At 35.2% G+C, this 22,609-nt stretch overlaps 1 protein-coding gene across 1 annotated transcript; it reads left to right on the top strand.

Annotated features, from left to right (window-relative positions):
* The first annotated feature begins 5,527 nt into the window (after positions 1-5,527).
* Positions 5,528-22,557, top strand: LOC125844892 (O-fucosyltransferase 38). The gene is made up of 11 exons (XM_049524253.1): positions 5,528-5,818; positions 6,283-6,361; positions 6,791-6,858; positions 9,469-9,557; positions 10,036-10,213; positions 14,669-14,797; positions 18,503-18,639; positions 19,916-20,129; positions 20,237-20,418; positions 21,250-21,342; positions 22,096-22,557. The coding sequence occupies exons 1-11, from the start codon at positions 5,630-5,632 to the stop codon at positions 22,229-22,231; spliced, it is 1,494 nt and encodes a 497-aa protein (XP_049380210.1). The 5' UTR covers positions 5,528-5,629; the 3' UTR covers positions 22,232-22,557.
* Positions 22,558-22,609: the final 52 nt, after the last annotated feature.

Here is a 22,609-nt window from a genome sequence, read left to right as displayed (position 1 = left end):
TGCGTGTGCCACATAAATTAGAACAAACAGAGTAATAAATATTTTTTTCAAAATTATGTTAAAAAAAAGTACTACAAATCACAATACCTAAAAATTTAAAATATTTTAAAAATCATATAAAAATTTCAATAACTTCTCAAATTCCATAATATGACATAAATTAAAATAATAAAAAATATATATATTGGGCCCCGTGCTGGCACGGGGTCCTATATCTAGTATCCATTTATGCCATTACCTTTTAACAAAAAATATATGCAGTGTTGCAAAATCATTTCTTTAAACTGTCCAACAATAATGTGACTACTCTATTAATCTCATCAGTTTTTTTTTTTTAAAACAGACAAAGTTCAAAATAGTCATTTTACACAAATTTCATAGTGTTATGAGCTAACTACATTGTATTCCTATTCTTTTCAAGTTATAAAAATCCCTTAAATTTGGTGAAATCCGGATACATCCCAAAATGTCTGGATACATCGTATCTCGATTTCTAATATATCTCTCAATGTCCTGATATATTGCGTCTCGATTTCAGATATATCACTCAACGTCCCGATACATCGCGTACGTCTCGATACATTACATGTGTCCTGTTACATCATAAAGTGATGATCCGACCGATACATCACGTAAAGTGATATCCGACTGATACATCACGTAAAATAAGAATTTTTGTAATTTTTCAAATGTTAGAAAATTATAAAGATAATAGTAAAATAAATTGCGTGTTTAGATAATTTTTCCATTCAAAAACCAATCTAATTAATTAATAACCACCCGAAGGAAATTCCCTTTCAATCACTCACACAAATCTCACACAAATTCCTCTAATTTAATAAGAGTTTTTCTCTCCTAATCAACTCATTATAAAACTTTACTAATTGTAATATAAATTTAACCACAATTTCATAGCATAAATTAAGACGCACCCCAATAGAAATTTTACAACAACTTTTGCAAAATCAAATACCCATTTCAGCCGTTCAATGTTTCATAAGGTTTACAATGGTAGTTTTTTTTATGTTCCTTACTTCTAAATCCTCGATTTAGTAAATAAAATTGAGTACTTTGTTAAATCCTTCCGAATACTGTACTCTCTTCGTTTATTTTTACTTGTCCATTATACTATTTTGAGATGTCTAACAATATTTGTGCAGCTTATAAAATCATTGAATAATTTACCATGTTGTGTCTATTTTACCCTTGCTATTAAACCCTATTCATTTTTCAATATTTAGATGACTTATATTTAACAAGGGTGATTTGGTAAAATTACCTCCATCATTTATTGCTTCTTAATTTATGTGTCAAGTCAATAATGGGCAACTATTGTTAGACAAGGGAAATATCTCATAAAAAGGACTTGTCCTAAATGATCGTATGTAACAAAATGAGAAAGTATTGATACAACTAGATTGAGAAAATAGATACAATGTAGCCAACTACATTGAACGAACAAGTAAAATGAAATTGTTGTGTAAGTGATACAATACGAATTTCAGAAGATTGTGTATGAGATACAACGTCAATTTTTAGAAGGTTGTATATGAGATACAACAATTTTAGTAGGCTATACATCAGAGATATAATGCGAATTTCAGAACAATTATCACGTATTGTAATTATGAAAAGTATTATTGTATATATTAAATAGGCTCCAAAATCTCGTTAATTATGAAAATTTATCTTTTATTTTCATTTTAAATAATATTGAAGATTGTAAAAAGAAGTACACATTTTATATAGTAAAAAAAAGAAAAGAAAACCCATCTACCTTTTTATCAAAAATATTTTATAACTTTGAATTAAACAACTCAAATCTTTATATTAATAAATACAATTTTACAACAACATCCAAGACAATATATTGCAAACACATAGCTAACATCTGATTGACTAGAACTAATCCTATGTTCTATAATTAATTAAACGCTTTATGTCATTTAAGAATATTAAATAATTATTTTTCTCTATGTATTTGTATATAATTAGGATCTCTTATTAAAATTTTATTTTATTTCACTATTTTTTATTGAAACGCCTAGATTAGATATTTATTTTTTTAAAATGGAGATGTTGATTTTAGTTTAGTATGTTTTCTCAATAGACTTTTTGCTTTCAAATTCTAAGAGAAACCGATACTGATTTTTTCTTTTAGTTCATTATTTTAGTTTTTCTTTTGTTTTATTATATTTGATTCTCTAGATCAGGTGAAGTGTGATGACGCCATTCAGATAAATTGTTTATAACTTATGTCGTATTTATTGTTAAGTAGAGCCTTATTTCATTATAAAAAAATGGTGGAACATTTAATGGGGGGAATATAATAGGTATTCCCGTGTTGCGGTTCATTTATTGTTTGTATTTGATTTTTAACAGTATTATTAAAGAAGAATGGTAGATGCTTTTATTTTATTATGTAAGATTATATAAATCTCTTATATTTCTATTGGATTTAGTTTTATTGTAATTTGTGATTTCTACAACACTAGGTTTTTTTAATCTAAACATGCCTCGATTTTTTTCAAAGTAAATCATATTTTTTTCATCATTTAGAAATGACAGTTTGAGATTGTTGATGTATGAAGGTTGCACTCTTTAGTTGTACAAAAAACATTATGAATTGTACGTCTATTTTATTGGTGAAGTAACACGCAGACTACACATTTGATTTAGAGTGTACTTCACTATTTTAGATACATAGTAACTTCTTGCATTTTTTTCATCCAAAAATGTCACTTTTAGTTCCTGAGTTGTCGCATTATTCAAATTTTAATTTTTGTAATATTCGACTAAGTACTTTTGATCTTCAATTAACAAGCCTTCAAATTACAAATTGGGAATGTTAAAAAAATCACAATAATTCATTGTGACAATAGTTTATAACTCTTGTAAATGTGTCTGTTGTTGGGTAGGAAAAATAAAGTGCATTTCTCCTTCATTGATGGTGAAGATGATATATTTTGTGCATTTAATAGGCTTTGGAAGAAATTTCAGGAGACCTTTATAAAATTTTAGACAAATTGATCATTCCCAACATAACTAAAGAAGAAAAAAAAATCTTCTACTTCAGGTTCTAAAAGTGCATGATAAATGCCGCTAAAGTCCACTTAAACAAATTAGGGAGCTATCGAGCATAGAGTTAACTTTTGACATCTCATGAACCAACTGCATTTGAAATGAAAGATCTTTATTCTTTTTCCTTTTTTTTTTGGAAAAAAAGGCGGACTAATATTCCATTCAAAGTTACTGTCGATTTCGCACCATCTTCCATTCTTATCGGGGATCGAAAGAAGGGAAACTTCAACCAAGAATACTATTAATGTAACCATATGTCATCTTGCGCAATAGTGGAATTATAATTTGCATGTGTATCAAAATAAGCCTTGCCCCTCATTCATATAGTCTAAAATAAAATATCACGTAAATAACCTGATACAATATAAAATTATGTACCCTTTTACCTAAAAAAAATTAATATTGACTCTTAAATTTAATTTATTAAATGTTCATTTATAAGTCTTAACTCTTAGTTATTGGCAGAAAAAAATAATGGGTGCAACAAAAGCTACCAACCCTAGTATACCACAATTGCTTTGTTCAACTACTCAAGAATCTCTCAATTGATGTTGTAAGCATTTTTTTTTACTTATATACAAACTATAAATAAATTAAAAATTAACACACACATAAGAGTCTCCCCAATTGTCCATTCTGATTTTGTGAAGTGTGAAAGCTTTACATCAATCAGTGGAGTTTACTATAATAAAATTGAAGATTATGAATATTCACAGTCCAGAAGGGCATTTCTCAATAGTTGCCATTTTTTCACAAGGAACATCAATTTCAAGAATTTATTGAAGAAGTATTTTAAAAAAATTTTTTAGTAAAAAACCTTTTACTAATTTTTTTAAAATATGAATATTTTCTAATTAAAAAAATCATTAGTAGAAAAGGAATGTGTTTAAAAAGAAAAAAATATTCCATTAAATAACAATAAATACATTTTTAGATTAAAGTATTGACAACAAGGATATTTATGGACCAAACTATCAACTGATGACATTTTTATTCATTTCACATAGTTTAAGGATATTTATGTCTCTTTTATTATTTTTAACTTATAATTCTAGGCTTGAAAACAAGTTCTTATATATATATATATATATATATATATATATATATATATATATATTATTTAAAAACACCTAAAACAAGTCAATTCATACAAGATCTTAGCAATTGACCTTATGTCTAGTGGAAACATAAATTCTTTATTAACTCACGTGAGGACATAATTTGAGGTCTATTATAATACAAAAATATATAATTTATGTCTCGCAAAATATCTTTAATCTTGTGATCTTTAAAATACCATGTTTCCATTATAATTGGGCCCGTTTGGCCATGCGATATGGTATCATGATATAGAATTATGATATGAAATTATGATATGGTATCATGATATGAAATTATGATATGGTATCATGGTATGGAATCATGAGATGAATTGAAGGTTTGTTTGGACATGCGATATAAAATTTTTGTGTTGTATATTTTCTCATAAACATAAAAATCCCATAAGTTGTAAAACTATTAAAATAGCCCCAATTATTTATTCAATCTTATCAAATAAATAAAAATTTATAAAATCGCATAATAAATTATTACAAAGTTATTTGTTCTCCACTTAAGTAATTGTTTCATCTAACTTTAATTTAATAAAAAAAATTTGAACATAAATTACAGTGTACTAATCTTTAATATAATCCTCCCACATAGTACATACAATTTCCTCACACTGAACTTGTATTTCTCGATCATGTGACCGAGAAGACGAACCAACATTGTTACTTTGAGCCATTTGTTGGTCAATATCATCCGCAACTATATTTTCATGCTCATAGAGCATAAATATTTCATCACTTTAACAATCGGTTGGTGTGAGTTAAAGTGACTATATGTTGGTGAGAATAATAAATTTTATGTCGGTGAGAATAATAAATTTTAAAAAGTAATGATGTGATTATAAATTTTAGTTACATATGAAATAAATGGTTAATAGATATAAATGTGAGGTTGTTTTAACAAAATATAAACTCGTGGATCAACTTTTGTATTAAAATATCTCAAATCATGATATCATTGTTTTTGGAGAATATGAAATCACATCTCATGATATGGAATCATGAGATGGAATCAACGTAAAATCGTATGTCCAAACGTTGATTCCATCTCACAATACCATATCGTGATATAGTATCGCATGGCCAAACGCCTACTTAGAGAGTCACAAAAAATGAAAAGACACACCTTTTTTTAAATTGATCAAAAAATGAAATAAGACAAACAAATCGATACGAGTACAAAATAAGGGCATAAGTGTCAATAACCCAAAAATTAGAACCGAGATAGACTATCTACAAATCTAGGGAATGTAAAATGCCATTTTCTCAAAATTTTGTGATCTTCTTGTCTTCCAATTATGAATCTGTGTTCTAACCCAAACCAAATCAACAAATTCTCCCAAAATTCGATTCTCTGAACTCTGAAGTATCGAAAATTGTTAACTTTTGTACCCATTGATGAGTCAAGGAGTATAAAATTTTGTAAAAGATTAGAAGAAATGGGGAACAGAGGCCATACTCAGTACAGGACGACAAGGAGAACGTCCAATTTCTCAATTACTCTATACATTTTTCTCCTTTTTGTTTTCTCAATGTTCGTATTCTTTTATTACACTAAAGATATGGCTGAAGATGAACAAAAGCCTGTCTTGGCATCGGAGAAGAAGGAGGAGCCTGAATTCCAAGAGGTTGTTATTTATTTACTTATCTATTTCTTGAAATTGCTTAAAGTTTTCATTTTTTTGCTGATTCTATTGTTTTGTTTTGCTTATCTTGCATAGTTTATTGATGGGTGTTTGTGAATTTGGTGGTTTGAGCTGATCTTTTATAATTTGAGCTTAGAGAGTTTCTGAATATGTTGTAATTTTCTGAAATTTTGCTTCTTATTGCATCCAAGGGGTGGTCTAGTTGGTGGCAGAGTTTGGATTTTCATGAAAGGGATTCGAAATATAAAAAGTACACACATATATATGTAAAAAATTACTTTAACAATGTAGAAATAGTGTAGTTTTTTGTCGCAGGTTCGGATGAACCCCTCGGCTCTTGCTAGCTACGCCCCTTGGCCTAGTCGTTAATGAAGTATGTTGAGCACCATGAGATCTTACACTAAATGACTTGTGTTAGTGAGAACGTCTTCTTTTGACTTTTGCAGAATGAAGATAATTCTGTTTGGGAAGCTTCAAAGAGCCATGGTTTACATCCATGCATTAAGCCAACTGCAAAATACAAAGGTTATACTCTACTACTATAGCTTGTGCTTCTTCTTCTACCTGCTAGTTAATATGCAAAAAGGTATCTCCATTGCCTTTTGGGAGCACTAATATGTTTCTTATTTTGTGAAAGGGAAATACTCGATTATCTCAAGATCTCATTTGCCAGATTCTTTTTTTATAGGGTGTGAGGATGTGCATTCATTGTTATTTTAAAAACAATTTTCTTTGTGTCGTTTCTTATGGTTTCTGTCGGTTCATGCCTGTGTTTGTTTAAAGCTGAAACAGCAGATTTTCAGTCATAGAAAAAGAAAAAAAAATCACGCCTTTGCTGTTTTCTATCATTTGCAATTTCTTTAACATGTACCAACTCATGCACAGTATGAAGCTTTTGTATGCTGCAACTTTTTAAGCAGATAGTCTTATGCAGAATTTATCCTTCTTGTCCAGCTGCTCTAGGATGGAATCGCTACTTGACTGTAAAAAGTAATGGTGGATTAAATCAAATGAGGACGGGTGTAAGTTTGATATTTCCTTCGATTTCTAATTTCCATATTTTGTGTGTATGTTACATAATCATTCTTGTTTTTAAACCACAATAATTCAAAGGAATTGCTTTCTTGCTATTCGTGCTACGGTTAAACGAGCTAAAGGTATGGATCAGCTCAAACATGGAAATGCTAGTGGGCATATAGTAACTTGTATACACTTCTACTTGTATATTCCTAGGTATCATTCAACAAGTTGACATGATTGAAGATGAACCATTTTAAAACCTTCAGCTTAGAAATAGATATTAAAGTAAGACAAATTAAAGTGGGTCCTTTATGTTTATACGCTGTTTGGAATGAAGTCTATGTTAAGAACTAGCATTCATAGATAAAGGGAGTGGGAGGAAGTTAACAAGAAAAGCAGTCTCATACGAAGTTGTGTTGCTGCAAGGAAATAGCTAAATGGTGCACTAGCAATTTGATGATTCTTTAAATTTGAGACATATTTGGGATACAGAAAAAACACTTTTCTCATTTATACTTTTTATCACATAAAATAATCATAACATGTCATATGAGATGGGAATTAGATTTCTATAAGACCAAAAAACGTTGTTCCCAGCAAGAACAGGATGAAGTATGATTGTAAGTTGGCATAGTCTTGGAGAGAAATGACAGATCTGGACCATGTCAGTGGTTAAGGTTGACCTCGCCCAATTTTATTAGCTTGATCTCCTCTTCTATTCATGGAAAGTTAAATAAACATTCCAGTTTCTGTGGCATCATTGAAAATTACATGTTAATTTTGTAAGATAACTTCAAAGCCTCAAAACCCTAACTTGGCAACAAAAAAAAAGAAGAGTTATTTTGAAAACAGTGTCGCCACTTAGTTTTGTAAGGAAATTACGAAAACCTTTAATTTTTTAAAAAATGATTCTAACAGAAAAATCTTTTCAAAATTTCAAAGATAAGGGTTCCTATTAACATTTCGAGAAGGTTCTAAGCACTTGAAATGTCCGCTTAACCCACGGTTACCCATTAATTTAACTAAACAATTATTTGACTAACTTAATTGATTGGAAATTCTTAAATTTTTTAATAAGTGAAAGAAAAAACTGTTTTTGACATTTAGTTGAAAAGAAAAGCTCTTTTGGATTGTCTGAAAAGAAAAACTCTTTTGAAACTCTCAAGGCAATCTAAGTTATTTAAACTTCAGTATTTAAGACAAATAAAATTACGAGGAAACATAAACAAAACATTGCAACTCAATGGGGATTCATCCAAGTTAGAATGAAATGTCAGTATACAATACAATGAAATCAAGAAAGAAGAGAAATTTAAATTGGGCTCCTGAGATCCAATCTTTGCTACTATCAGATGATCTTCAGGCTTAGCCTCAAAGAATTATTGCCGCTGCAAAATATTACGGGCCCTAGCCCATTTTTTCTGCTCCTGCTGATGTAATTTCGGCCTCTGGACAGATTTAGCTTCCATTTTCACACAGTTTGAGGCCGACTCAAAAGACATGTATTGGGCTTTAAGCCAATGCCAAAAATTATTGACTTAACTTAATGTCATGCAATGCTTTGAAATCATGATTATAAAAATTTGAATAAGAACTTCATTCTTTGACCATTTTTGAGTTTAAACTCTATATCCAGATAATGACATTATGCACCATACATATTTGATTCAAATGTGTCAAATGAGCAACCTGGAACTTACCATACGTTTAAATCAAATTGAGTATTATGCTAACTAGAAGAATTAGTTTCCTCAAACCAAAGCTAACAGTCATACCAAATTCTATAGGTCACTAAGTTAACTTCAAATTCTTTCTCAAAAGAAAATAGTTAACTTCAAATTGAAACATATCATAAAATAAGATTTCATCTACTCTTAATCTACAAGTTGAACATATCATAAAATAAGATTTTCATCTACTCTTAATCCACTTTTAAAGTTACTAGATCAAATAATATTTCCACTTAGTAAGGAATTGACATGTTGCCTGGAAAATCTAAGACTCAATTTTTCAAAGATAGGCACAATATCAGACAGGAAATAAACGCACAAGTGTCACTTTATTTTAAAGATGAGCTAATCCACGGGTGGAAAAAGGATGAAACGGACAGGAATTTGCCCGTGGATTTGGGATTTGTATATCCCGAGGGTTGACTTGCGTTGAGCCTTGGTCTTCTTGTATCTTCAGCCGTTGCATTCCCAATATACGTTGATGTAGACATTATGAAATTCCCAATTTCTTGTATAATGTGTGGAAACAAAGTTTTCAAAGATGGGGCCCAAACCTTGGATAGGCTGCCTACGTATCTCATCGTTGTTTGAACATACAAGGACTGATCTTTGATTTTTCATTCATTTATTCATTCATTCATTCCAGGGACAAAGTTCCATAAGTTTTGCTAATTTGGTTTTTCATTGGTAAGATGATTATGCCATGACTTCTGAAGTGCTGACTCATGAATCATTATGTTGTTGGATGTAGTCACGTCTCATTATTGAATTGTCATTCTGGTCGTGCCCTTTCTTTAAGCAAATATGTCCACATATTTATAAGTTAATGAAGTACTTTCCCCTTCAGTCTTAATTTTTCATTTTTCTTCTTTTTGCTTACAGATAGCTGACATGGTGGCAGTGGCGCATGTGATGAATGCAACTTTGGTAATTCCTCAATTGGACAAGCGTTCATTCTGGCAAGATTCAAGGTCATATTTTTTTCTGTACTGTATATCTTACAACTTCACATGGCTTGTCATTCTTTTAGAAATGTGTTTATATATGTAATGTATTGCTTAGATGGGTGGTCTCCTTATATGGACTTGTGCAGTCTTCTCTTCATGAGCTAGATTTTGAGGTTGAGTTAGGTCGAAGATTCATTTCTTTACATGGTACATAGAAGGACCCATCACACCCGATGTTGAGCCCCCCCCACAAATTTTTAGCCCATGCTCCAGCTGTCTGGTCTCCTTTTATGGACTTGGGAAATCCTCCACTCATGAGCTATCATTTGAGGTTGAGTTAGGCCCAACATCCATTTCTTTACAAGTTTAGACTGATATTTCTCTTGTTTCTTGTAGAATTTCTGATGATGCTTTGATCTCTACCAACTTCTTTTTTTAATTCTTTTTTTTCACTTTATCTATACATACTTACTCTAGTTTGTTCTAATGGGCTAATGTACAGTACATTTTCAGATATATTTGATGAGAACCATTTCATCAAAGCATTACGAGGAGACCTCATGATTATTAAAGAGCTTCCCAAAGAAATAGAATCTTTACCTCGAGCTAGGAAGCACTTTACGTCATGGTCAGGAGTGGGTTACTATGAAGAAATGACTCAATTGTGGAAGGAGCATCAGGCATGTAAAATCTTCTTCCTATCACCTTTTTTTTTTAGGTAGATTGTCTTAACCTCTCTCTTGCAATGACCACCAAATCAAGAAATTGTTGCTACCTTGTTGCCCTTGCTTACCGTCATGGAAATTGTTAATATATAAATAGAAGACTGTGGAACATGGTGTCGTTGGCGAAGTTGTTATGATAATGTGTTGTCTAGTTGAACTGTATTATATATCTGTATGGACAACATGCTAATAGTGTTCATGGTGGTCTTAACCATTCAGAACATTTCTCTTTTCAGACAATATTTGCTCAACAAACCCTCTGATGTTTATATGAGGGTTAATTTTATGAAGGTCACTCAGCTTACTCTTTATTGTACTAAAATTACTCTATTATTTTTTGTAACAAGCAAATCACTCAACTATATTTAAGTATCACGGAAGTCACTGAACTATTTTTGTGTAACAAAAAAGTCTCTCAACTTTGCCTAAATATAAAAAAAAGTCATTAGGAGAATACAAAAGAGACATTTTATATGATAATTAGGTAAATTTGAATTGACTTTTTGGTAACATTAAAAAATACTTAGTGTCTTTCTGTAATACTTAGAAAAAGTTCAGTGATTTTGTGGTTACGCAAAATAGTTTAGTAACTTTTTGTCATACTTAAGCTAAGTTCACTGATTTTTTTAATTTTTTTTTTTGTATAACCATTTGCTGCAACGTAAAACTGCAGGTAAAATTAAAAAAGGGAATATAGGAAGATGTTCTGAACTTAAAACTACTTTCAGAGATCCTAGAACATCAACTAAGGATTCTATATCTTCCATATATTCATGTTTACACCAAAAATAAGAAAGGGCTAAATACTTCATCTTCAGTTTCTGGATGGAGCTAGTATTGTCTTCAAGACACCTTTGATTCTCTCTTTCCGCACTGTCCACCAAATGCAAGCAGAAACAATCTTCCATCTTTCCTTGTGTTTTGAGTGAATGTTGTATTCGTTCCAACACTACAAGTGTATCTCTTGACATCACCCTCATGATTCCTTTTAAAGTATGGAAAATCCTCCAAGGTCGTTCAGTTAACTTGCATTGCGAAAAAGATGGTTGATTGTACCCTTCGGGGTGGCCCAGTGGTTTGGGCGTGGGACTTCCATGTTGGAGGTCTCAAGTTGAAACCCTTGCCAGCAAAAGCAAGGGGTTTGCCTTCTGGGTCGAGCTTGTCGCATCGGGCTTGCCTAGTGCAGGTTACCTCTCCTATGTGGTTTGCGAGCTATTGCATAGGAGCGGGGGTTTTACCCTGTGCGCACCCAAAGGGTAGCGGCTGCGGGTTTCCCTTGTCATAAAAATAAAAAATAAAAATGGTTGATTGTCTTTGTTTCTTCTCCACACATATAACATCATGTCACGATCCGATTCCTCGAGCCGTGATGGCACTAAATTCGCAAGAAACGGAGGCGGACCAATTTCGGGGTAAAAAATGGAGAAAGTGGGACCTATGCCGGAAATTCTGGAATTAACCCCAAAAATAGGTTCTAAACAGCTCCCCGAACTTGTGTTCCAAATTGGAACACAATTCGGGGCTCAGAACAGTCCCAACACGAACATGCAACGAAAAACCCAAAGTTACGCTAAAAAAAAACAACAATGGCAGCTGTTATTTACAAGAAATTACCAGAAACGAGGACCCAACTGCTGAAACCAACCACACCACGACGATCCTCACGAAAAACCCCACAATCTAGGCTATTGAATCACCAAATTCGGACCTAAAATTGCCAAGAAATCATTTTCCAAAATTTCCCAAAAATTGAGCTCGAAAATGAGCTATGGCAGCAGCTAAAACATAATTCTTACCTCCAACGAAGCTTCAAATACGAATTCCAACCACGCCAACGCGTTCTTTGAGAAAAACCCCACAAGATGGAGCTTTGAATTACTAAATTTGGAGCTCTAAAGCTCAAGATATCACACTTTTAAAATGAGGGCTGAAAGCTGAAATGGGGCTTTTAAAAGACGAACTGGTCACTAAAAAGCCCAAAATTTGGTCGTTAAAAGGGCTGCACCAGATTTCAGTTTTTGCTATTTTTTAAAGTCTCTGATAGGGTGCTCGGAATTCGTTCGGAATCCCGTGCGCGCATACGGACTATGCTACCCCACTAAATTCGACGTTCCGGACTCAATGGTGCAATCGGAATTTCCATTAGAGGTCATCTCGATAAAAAGTGGGTTCCACTCCCAAAGGCCATTTTTAGCCCAATTCCACAGCGGGCCTCGGGATTAGACCGGTAGCCTCGGGAAGCGAACGAAAGGTCGTTCTAGACCAAACTCGACATTTCGAAACTAACCGCGCTGACAGAATTTTCATCCGAGCGCCTTTTCCAAGAATGTTGACCAAAGTCAACCTTAGGCCAAATTTCAAAGGCTAAAACGCCTAATGGTCCAAACTCGCACCGAAGGCCTCGATACTCGTGTCAACCATGCTATTAGCCTAATTTGGCCATTCCGAAGCTGATGGAACTGTCATAATTCCATTCTGAGGTCGTTTACCTAACGTTTTGACTAAAGTCAACTATTCAAGTTTCAAAAGCTCTAAAATAGGGAAACGTGGATAAAACCCAAACGAACGACCAGGCGACCGAGCAGTCAGTGCCAGCAAACCATAAATGACTTGGGGTCGCGGTAGGAAAGCTCTAACCGACGAATGAAGTCCGAGCACCCCGTCGGAGACTTTAAAAAATAGCAAAAGCTGAAATCTGGTGCAGCCCTTTTAGCGACCAGATTTTGGGCTTTTTAGCGACCAGATTCGTCTTTTAAAAGTGTGATATCTTGAGCTTTAGAGCTCCAAATTGAGTGATTCAAAGCTCCATCTTGTGGGGTTCTTTGCAAAGAACGCGTTGGCGTGGTTGGAATTTGTATTTGAAGCTTCGTTGGAGGTAAGAATTATGTTTTAGCTGCTGCCATAGCTCATTTTCGAGCTCAATTTTTGGGAAAATTTGGAAAATGATTTCTTGGCCATTTTAGGTCCGAATTTGGTGATTCAATAGCCTAGATTGTGGGGTTTTTCGTGAGGATCGTCGTGGTGTGGTTGGTTTCAGCAGTTGGGCCCTCGTTTCTGATAATTTCTTGTAAATAGCAGCTGCCATTGTTGTTCTTTTTTAGCGTAACTTTGGGTTTTTCGTTGCATGTTCGTGTTTGGACTGTTCCGAGCCCCGAAATGTGTTCCAATTTGGAACACAAGTTCAGGGAGCTGTTTAGAACCTATTTTTGGGGTTAATTCCGGAATTTTCGGCACAGGTCCCACTTTCCCCGTTTTGACCCCGAAATTGGTCTACCTCCGTTTCTTGCGAATTTAGTGCCATCACGGCTCGAGGAATCGGGTCGTGACACATCTAGAGCATAGATGGAAGCCCTTTTTTGCTAGATTTTCATGAGTTAGGACTTGGGATTTCTTTCCTGGCCACGAGCAAAGTGAAACTTGCAACCAGAGACGAATTCTGACTTTCCAGATTAATTTCCAGGGCCAACAACTAAGCTGATTGTTGGAATGAATAAACTCTTTGTAGGCTGACTTGACTGAGAATCTCTGTAGTTTATCCACTTGCATACAATACTGTCCTCAGAGGCGGAAAGACTTGAATAAATTGAGAGTGTTGTAGAATACTGCCAAGTTATCTATCTCCCAATCATTAAGGGGTCTTCTGAAGCTCAAGTTTCAGTCTTGATCATTCCAAATTTCTTCTACAGTGGCATCTTGAGGTTGGGTCAGACTGAAGATAACAGGAAAGAGTCGCTTTAGTGGGTGTTTCGCCTAACCAACTGCTTGAGTGATTTTTTTGTTACAAAAAATAGTTGTGACTTTGGTGCAATAAAATAAAAGTTGAGTGACCATTCATGAATCTACTCCAAATATATTAAAGTTGTAAGTAATATGATAAGTAACTTTCATTATGTTATTCGATTTGATGAGAATAAGGGACATCTTCACTAACTATTAGCAGAAAATAAATTAAAAAGCTTGAAGTGTACTGTATCACTCCAATGCTCAACTCAAGCTGGTGCAAACATATCAATGAATTACTACCAAAAACTTGCAAAAATATTAATCAGTTGAAGCCTTGTTGTACATGGAAGGTATAGTTGACCATTGAAATTTATTAGCCACAAAATTTTGATCTTTCTGTTCAATAGTCAGTTATAAAGGACCTTTAAAATTTGTTAATTACTCTAAGTTGTTGGAGATAGCATTTAATCCCAAAACTATGAAATCCTGAAGGGGATTTAATTTATTATTTTATTTTACTTCATCAGTTTATGATGTTGATATTATCAGTAAAATCTGTTGTTACAAGGGATGCTTTATTTCTATTTCCTTTTGTTCGTGGGACTTGATCCCATTTTTCTCTTGCCTTATCTACTTAATTAAGTATATGTCTGAAATTGAAAGTTGGCTTATTGCATATTATTGCAGGTAATTCATGTTGCTAAATCTGATTCTCGCCTTGCGAACAATGAACTGCCTCTGGATATTCAGAGATTAAGATGCCGTGCTCTATATAATGCTCTCCGCTTCTCTCCTCCTATTGAGAGACTTGGAAAGGTTAGAACTTAGAACCATCATCTGACAAATATGATAACAATTCGGGACTAGTAATTCTAGTAACACCAGTAACACTTATGGAGTTTTGAGCTTCCCTTTTGGATTGTCACACTACACTGAATCTTTTTTTTGAAATAGGTAACTTTGTATTCACACAAAAGACTCATCAAAATCGATGAGGTGGGATTTACAAACCCCCAGGGGGTGCCATCATACTCAAAACCAAAAAGACAACTAAATTTACAATTGACTTTTAAACTCCACAAGGCTATCTACTTCCCCCACTAAATTTTGCTTACACCAAAAATACAAAAGACTAAGACATCTCATCTTGATCTCCTGTGGGCTGCTAACCTTTCCTTCATAACATCTCCCATTCCTTTCCTTCCATAATGTCCACCATATGCAAGCAGGGATATTTTTCCACCATTCTTCTTTTGATCCTCTCTTTACGATTCCTTGCCAGTGTGTTAGGACCTCAAAAGTGGTTCTGGGCATTGTCCAGTTAACCCCGAGTATACAAACGAACATGTTCCACAGATCTGTAGCTATCTTGCAATGCAGAAACAAATGACCATTTACTTCAGTCTTCTGTCCGCACTTGTTGCACTTTGAACAGATCTGTCTACCTCTTCTTTGTAGCACTTCATGGGTGAGACAAGCTCTTCTAATTACCAACCAAGTGAAGCATGCAACTTTTAAAGGAACCTTAATTTTCCAGATTAATTTCCAGGGCCAAACTGTTGTCAAGAAATGATTGGTATTCCTCTCCCAATAACATGACTTAACTGTAAAAACCCCTCTGCTATGCAGTCTCCAAACTGGTTTGTCAGGCTCTGTGACAGTGCCTGGAAACAAGTTTAAAGCATGCAGTAGGTCTGCTACTCTTCCAACCTCCCAATCATTTAGAGCCCTTCTGAACATAAGGTCCCAACCTTGAGGGCTCCACATCTGCGCTATAGTGTCATTCTGCTGTAGACTGATAATGTACAGATCAGGAAAAAGTATCCTCAGATTTACATCACCTAACCAGGTCTCATTCCAGAAACTGGTCTTCAAACCATTCCCCACTCGGAAGGTCACCTTTGCACTGAAATCAGGCCACATTCTCCTGATGGTTTTCCATACAGAGCACCCAAAAGTGCCATTCACCTCTTCAGTTATCCAGTTGCTTTGTTGCCCATATTTCTCAGCAATAAACCTCCTCCATAATGCCATATCTTCACAACAGAATCTCCACAACCATTTTTGCAGCAGACTGGTGTTCTGAGTACTCAATTTCTTAATGCCCAGACCTCCTGGTGCTTTGCTCATTGTCACCTCTTCCCATTTAACCAGGTTGTATCCTTGCTTCTCTTTATTTCCTTGCCAGAGGAAAACCCTTCTCAGCTTGTTGAGTTTCTTTCCAATACTTTTTGGTAGTGGAAAAAGACTTAGCATATAAGTCGGAAGTGCATCCAGAACTGATTTTATGAGAGTCAATCTACCTCCCAGGGATAGATATTGACTCTTCCACCTTGTCAGCTTCCTTTCACTTCTCTCCAAAACTTCACTCCATACTTCCAATTTTTTGTTCTTGGTGCCCAAGGGCATCCCCAGGTATTTGGTGGGAAGAGAAGCTACTTGGCAGCCCAAGTTGTCGGCAAAGCCTTGCATGTCATTAACTTGATTAACCGGGAACAAGCAACTCTTCTGCCAGTTCACATGTAGTCCTGATATGCCTTCAAAAATGGTTAGTATTGCCCTCAAATGTCTAATTTGTGACATTTCTGCACCACAGAACACTAAAGAGTTATCCGCATATAGAAGGTGTGTGACCTCCATATTATTGGCTCTGTTTGTATGTGTACCAAAACCTCTTATCCACCCCATTTCATTAGCCTTTCTGACCATGTAGTTGAGTCCCTCCATTGCTAGGAGAAATAAGAAAGGAGACATGGGATCTCCTTGTCTCAATCCCCTTTGTGATTGACAAAAACCTTCAGGGCTCCCATTTATAATGATTGAGAACTTCACTGTTGACACGCAAAACTTGATCCAATTCACCCATTTCCTCCCAAACCCCATGTCACTCAGAACTTTCAAGAGGTAGTTCCAGTTGACATGGTCATATGCCTTCTCTATATCCAATTTACATAGGATACCTGGTATCTTTTGTTTTTCCCTGGAGTCCACCAACTCATTAGCCAATAAAGAGGCATTCATTATCTGTCTGTCCTTCAAAAAAGCCATTTGGTGCTCATTAATCAGTCTCCCCATCACTGTTTTCATTCTCTCGGTGATCAGCTTAGCGATGATTTTGTACATTCCACCAATCAAACATATTGGCCTAAAATCCTTGAGTTCCCGCAGCTCCGAGCTTCTTGGGGATTAATACCACAAAAGTGGCATTCAAGGATCTTTCAAACACTTCATTCTGATGGAAATTGTGGATTGTTTGCATCACATCACTCTTTATGATCTCTCAACACTCCTTGAAAGAAAGCATAGTAAAACCATCTGGACCAGGGGCTTTGTCCCCATCACACAATTTGAGAATGTGTACCACTTCCTCTTCTGAAAATGGTCTCTGCATCCATTCCTGCTCCTCTTGGTTTATTCTTGGGCAATTTGTCATCACAAATGATGGCCTCCAACTTTCTGATTCAGTGTATAGCTTCTTGTAGAACTCTGTTATATGATCTTTGATTTCTTTTGGATCTTTATTCTACTCCCCATTGATAATCAGCCTATCGATGGTGTTGCACCTCCTATGAGCTGTTGCTACTCTTTGAAAGAACTTGGTATTATTATCACCTTGTTTCAGCCATAACACTCTGGACTTCTATCTCCACCTGGACTCTTCATTCTTCGCTAATTCTTCTAGCTCGACTAGAACTGTTGCTCTAATCATCATCTCATCCTCTGTCAGCACCCTATCATTCTGGATCAGATCCATCTCAGCTAGCTCACTTAACAAGCTGTTCTTCTTGTTGTTAAGTTCCCCGAAAGTTACACTGCTCCAATCTTTAAGTTTCTGTTTTAGCATCTTTAGCTTCATACTGAATTTGAAATCTGGGCATCCTTCCACAATAAAACCATTCCACCAGTTCTGGACTAGATCTTTGAAACCTTCTACATTAAGCCACCAGTTCTCAAATTTGAAATAAGCCTTCCTCTGTTCCCAATCACCACAGTGTAGCATAATTGGGTTGTGATCAGATATAACTCTAGGCATAATTTGTTGTCTTATGTTTCTGAATTGTACTTCCCACTCAATTGAATAGAGAAACCTGTCCAGTCTTGCAGCACTGTAGTGGTCAGCCCCTCTGTACCAGGTAAAGATCCCACCATTTCGATGAGGGTCACGTAACTCCATATCCTCTATCCAACTCGAGAAGTCAGCCATTACATTGGTTATTCTTCTGCATCCTCTCCTTTCTGCCATTGTTCTGACAGTGTTGAAGTCCCCACAGGTGACCCAGGGGCCTCCACATAGCTCCGCTATGGCATTTCACTCAATCTTCTTGTGTTCATGTTTCCTTGTTTAAGAACGGCATTCAAATTATGAAATAAATATATTATGTATTACGTGTAGGATTCCCATGTCAGTTTATGCAGTACAATTTCATCTACATCCTTTTATTTTTTGGATCTCATTTGCAAAGTAGAGCTATAACTTCTCATTTATTAGGGTTTGTTTCTAACATGATGATGATACCACAGAAGCTCGTGGAGCAGCTGCGAACCAGAGCAAAAAGATATGTTGCACTCCATTTGAGATATGAGAAGGACATGCTGTCTTTTACTGGTTGTACTTATGGTCTTACTGATGCAGAAGCAGAGGAACTTCGGGTGATGAGGTCTCTCTCATCATCACTATCATATTGTCATGATTTTGCTATATATGTCTTCAATTGTGCTCACTGTATTATTTGCATAAAGGAGCGAGAATCCACCTTCAGTCTATTTATATTTCTGAGCCTAGTGAAAAGTTATTGCGTCTCATTCATGGCCTGTAGTTATTTAGGAATGGCCAAAAATTCTTTGATCACAAGTTTATACATGCATAGTTAGAGCCTTCAAATTTAGTTCTGAAACTTCAGAATCCCTTCTTCTGTACAACTTATTCATACACAGAACCTTGAAGTACATACTATACTATGCATGTCAAGATGTCATCCATGACATTAAAGCATCTGGTGTCTTATGTAATAAGAACGTGTCACTTAGACTTAAAGGTATGTTCTACAGAGTAGTTGTTAGACCGGCTTTGTTGTATGAGGGGTGAGTGTTGGCCCGTGGAGAACTCTCATGTTCAAAAGATGAAAGTTGCGGAAATGAGAATGTTGAGATGGATGTGTGGGCTTCCTAGGAGAGACATGGTCAGAAATGAAGTTATTCTTGCCAAGGTGGAAGTGGCTTCCATGGCGGACAAGAGGCGGGAGGTGAGGCTGAGATGGTTTGGGCATGTCAAGAGGAGATGTGCAAATGTCCCAGTAAGGAGGTGTGGTGTGAGAGGCTGACACTGGAGGGCCTGAGGAGATGTAGTGGTTGGCTGAAGAAGTATTGCGAAAAGGTGATCAGATAGGACATAACTAGCCTTCAGCTTACCGAGGACATGACCTTTGATAGGAGGTTGTGGAGGTCGAGGATTCGGGTAGAAGGCTAGTAGTAAATAGTTTCGCATCTTGTCTCTCCTACTAGTAGTATTAGTATTATTTAAGGAAATTTTCATTATTCTACTATTTCCTTATTTTTCATTCATAGTTTTCTATTACTATTTCTTGTCTCTTATGCCTCTATTTTCTTACTATCCTGGTGTTGTTACTGCTAAGTCTTCATATATGTTGTGTTTTTGCTTTCTTTGAGCTGAGGGCCTATCGAAAACAACCTCTCTTCCTGCCAAGGTAGGGGTAAGGTCTGCATATACTCTAATCTCTCCAAACCCCACTTGTGGGACTATACTGTGTATGTTGTCGTTATTAAAGAACTGCTCCAATTTCTTCTGATATCATGGTTTCTAGTAATAAGGCAGACTCTGCTTAGATCTTTTCACTTTTCTTCTATTGTTGCAATGATCTTTAGAGTAACACCCATAATGTTGTATAATATCTAATGTTACTCATCCATAACTAGAGAGAAGACAAATCATTGGAAGATTAAGGTTATCAACTCAACCGAACAGAGAATTGGTGGTTTTTGCCCTCTCACTCCAAAGGAGGTCGGATTATTTCTTCAAGCTCTTGGTTATCCTCCATCAACATTGATTTATATTGCTGCTGGAGAAATTTATGGTGGTAACACTCGTCTCTCAGAGCTCAAATCTTACTTTCCAAATGTTGTTTTCAAGGTTTGTACCTACACCTAAACATTCTGTCTATCTTGCAGCTTGGAGTTAATTTTTTTCATAACAATAGCACATTTTACCTACCAAACCAAATGTCTTATTTGTGGCAGGAAATGCTGGCAACGCCAGAACTGAGAGAGTTTGCAAATCATGCCTCACAAGCTGCAGCACTCGATTATTTAATCTCTGTAGAGAGTGATGTTTTCATTCCATCACACTCAGGTAATATGGCAAGAGCAGTTGAGGGGCACCGCAGATTCTTAGGCCACCGGAAAACAATCACTCCGGACAGGTACTCAAGCAATTGATGAGTATTTCACAGTTGTTTTTCCTTTGCCATGACTTCTTCATTCCCATTAATTCTTTTTTCGAACTGCTTTTTTTTTAAAAAAATTTCCTTGAGTGGAGGTAGGGGTAAGGTCTGCGCACACTCTACCCTCCCCACTTGCCACTTGTGGGATTACACTGGGTATGTTATTGTTTGCAGTTGCTTCTGGTTGGTATAAAGTTTCTCAGTGAGTGTGGTTTGCAAGTAAAATTTTTAGCTTGATTTTATCAATTTTAGAAGAGTGATTTTTCAAATAAAGCTTGGTAATTTTCTTTTGAGGTGTTGCCATTGCCTTCATTTAGGACACAAATCTACTATCCTTCATATTTTAATGCTTCACAAAGATGCTACTAGTACACGGGATAGAAATAGCTGAAAGGTTCACCTAGAAATGCGGATTGCTATGATAACATGAAAGTTTACCCCACCATGACTGGCATGTCTGAAGTGCTGTTTGGCAGAAGCGGATGTAGAGTATTAGTACCAGGTTCATATGAACCCAGTACTTCCAACACATAACTTAAATTTATGAAAATTGCAACAATTAGTAGAAATGAATGCTCAACTTTAAACAAATAATGGGCTCAATGAGAAAACCTTAAATAATGAACCAATAAAACTTAAATTCTGGATCCACCTCAGCTGTTTGGCAAACAGTTCAGTATTATTCTCTTAGGGAAGAGTCATATAGAAGTCGTTAGAACATTTAAAATTGGGCAATTTTGATTATGTTTTGTGGTGTCGGCCTCTTCATCTACATATTTATAGCAACATAATTATCTGCTAATCATGCAGGAAAGGCCTAGTTGAAATATTTGATCAGCTGGAAGCTGGTCAGCTTGATGGATCATCATTTTCACATCTTGTCAGGCATTTGCATAAGAACAGGTGATATACATATGCAATGGCTAATCACATTACCGGTTGCACTTGCTCACGTTATTGTTTCCATTGAAAGCTTATTAAACTCTGTTTTTCTTACTTGGGTGCAACAATAAGCTCTAGGAATAATAACTGGCAGGAACCGAACCATTTTATGTTGGATATATATGACCTCCCAGTCTGTTGAGCTTACTCTCTTTGTTCCAAACCCCCTTTTGCGTATTTTCTTGAACTTATATCTCACCCCAAGTCCACTCTTTCACCTGTTGAACCTTAGTGAGATCCTTAAAATATAGTCGAGAGATAAAAAGACAAAGAAAAACAAGAAAATCCGAAAATAAATAAGTAATCTTCAGAACCCTTAAATGATTTCGGATTATTTACCTATTGTTTAAGATTTTGGTTTGATACAATTTTCTTTCACATTTGTAATGCCAATTTTTTTTTCACATTTTTTTTCGTACATAATACTTATTAGATAATTCTGATTCAGGCAGCAGAAATCTAAATCTAAAGATAGAAATCTTGTCAAAGTATTTTCAAAGAAAAACATTCAACTACTCATTTAAAAAACTTTCTTGATTTAAAAGCTTTTCAACCTGTTTCTAGAAACTTATGTCACTAGTATACAACAACCGATTGTAAACTGGTTGGAGGGAATTGTAAAGCCTTCAACAATTATAACTATGTCGAAGTTTGCTTGATAACTGATAAATTCCGAACTTTTAATTAAATCATTACACATATTGCAATTTATAGGCAAGGTGCTCCAAGAAAAAGAGCTGGTGCCCCCCCGGGAGTCAGAGGTCGAGCAAGGTCAAGACTTGAGGAGTCATTTTACCAAAACCCATATCCAGAGTGTATATGCAGTTCTAGAACCAGAGTAAGAAAATAAAAGGGGTGCTTCTTGTCTGCTTCCAGCCAGCAGGTCTCTCTTGTTCTCAGTCATCTAAATGTCTGAAATCATATATTTCCTACCATCTTATTCGGCTTCAGTTTCTCTGTTCTTAATTATTTGTTGGCCAATTTAGCTAACTGTTGTTTACTTGCATTAGACTAGTGATTAAGTATCTTGGTACATATACATTATGACACTTCTCTTGTCCATCTTTCGCCCTCTCCTCGTCCCTCTTCTTCCAATTCCTTTTTCATTCTTCATCTTTGTAAACAAATGATGGTATATTGGAATTAAGGAGCAGAACTGTTTAACGTCTTGGTAAATTGCTTCTGGGGTACCTAAATCTTCAAAATCATCTCTTCCTAGTCTTTTTTA

This window comes from Solanum stenotomum, chromosome 11, assembly GCF_019186545.1.
Source record: "Solanum stenotomum isolate F172 chromosome 11, ASM1918654v1, whole genome shotgun sequence".
NCBI classification, from domain to species: domain Eukaryota; kingdom Viridiplantae; phylum Streptophyta; class Magnoliopsida; order Solanales; family Solanaceae; genus Solanum; species Solanum stenotomum.
Note: the sequence above shows the minus strand (reverse complement) of the source record. Positions and strands in the feature narration are given on the sequence as shown.

Coding starts and splice junctions, on each gene's coding strand:
- LOC125844892 (XM_049524253.1), top strand. CDS start 5,630: ATGGGGAACAGAGGCCATACTCAGTACAGGACGACAAGGAGAACGTCC. Junction 6,362..6,790: donor GCCAACTGCAAAATACAAAG/GTTATACTCTAC, acceptor CTTCTTGTCCAG/CTGCTCTAGGATGGAATCGC. Junction 21,343..22,095: donor AGGCATTTGCATAAGAACAG/GTGATATACATA, acceptor TGCAATTTATAG/GCAAGGTGCTCCAAGAAAAA.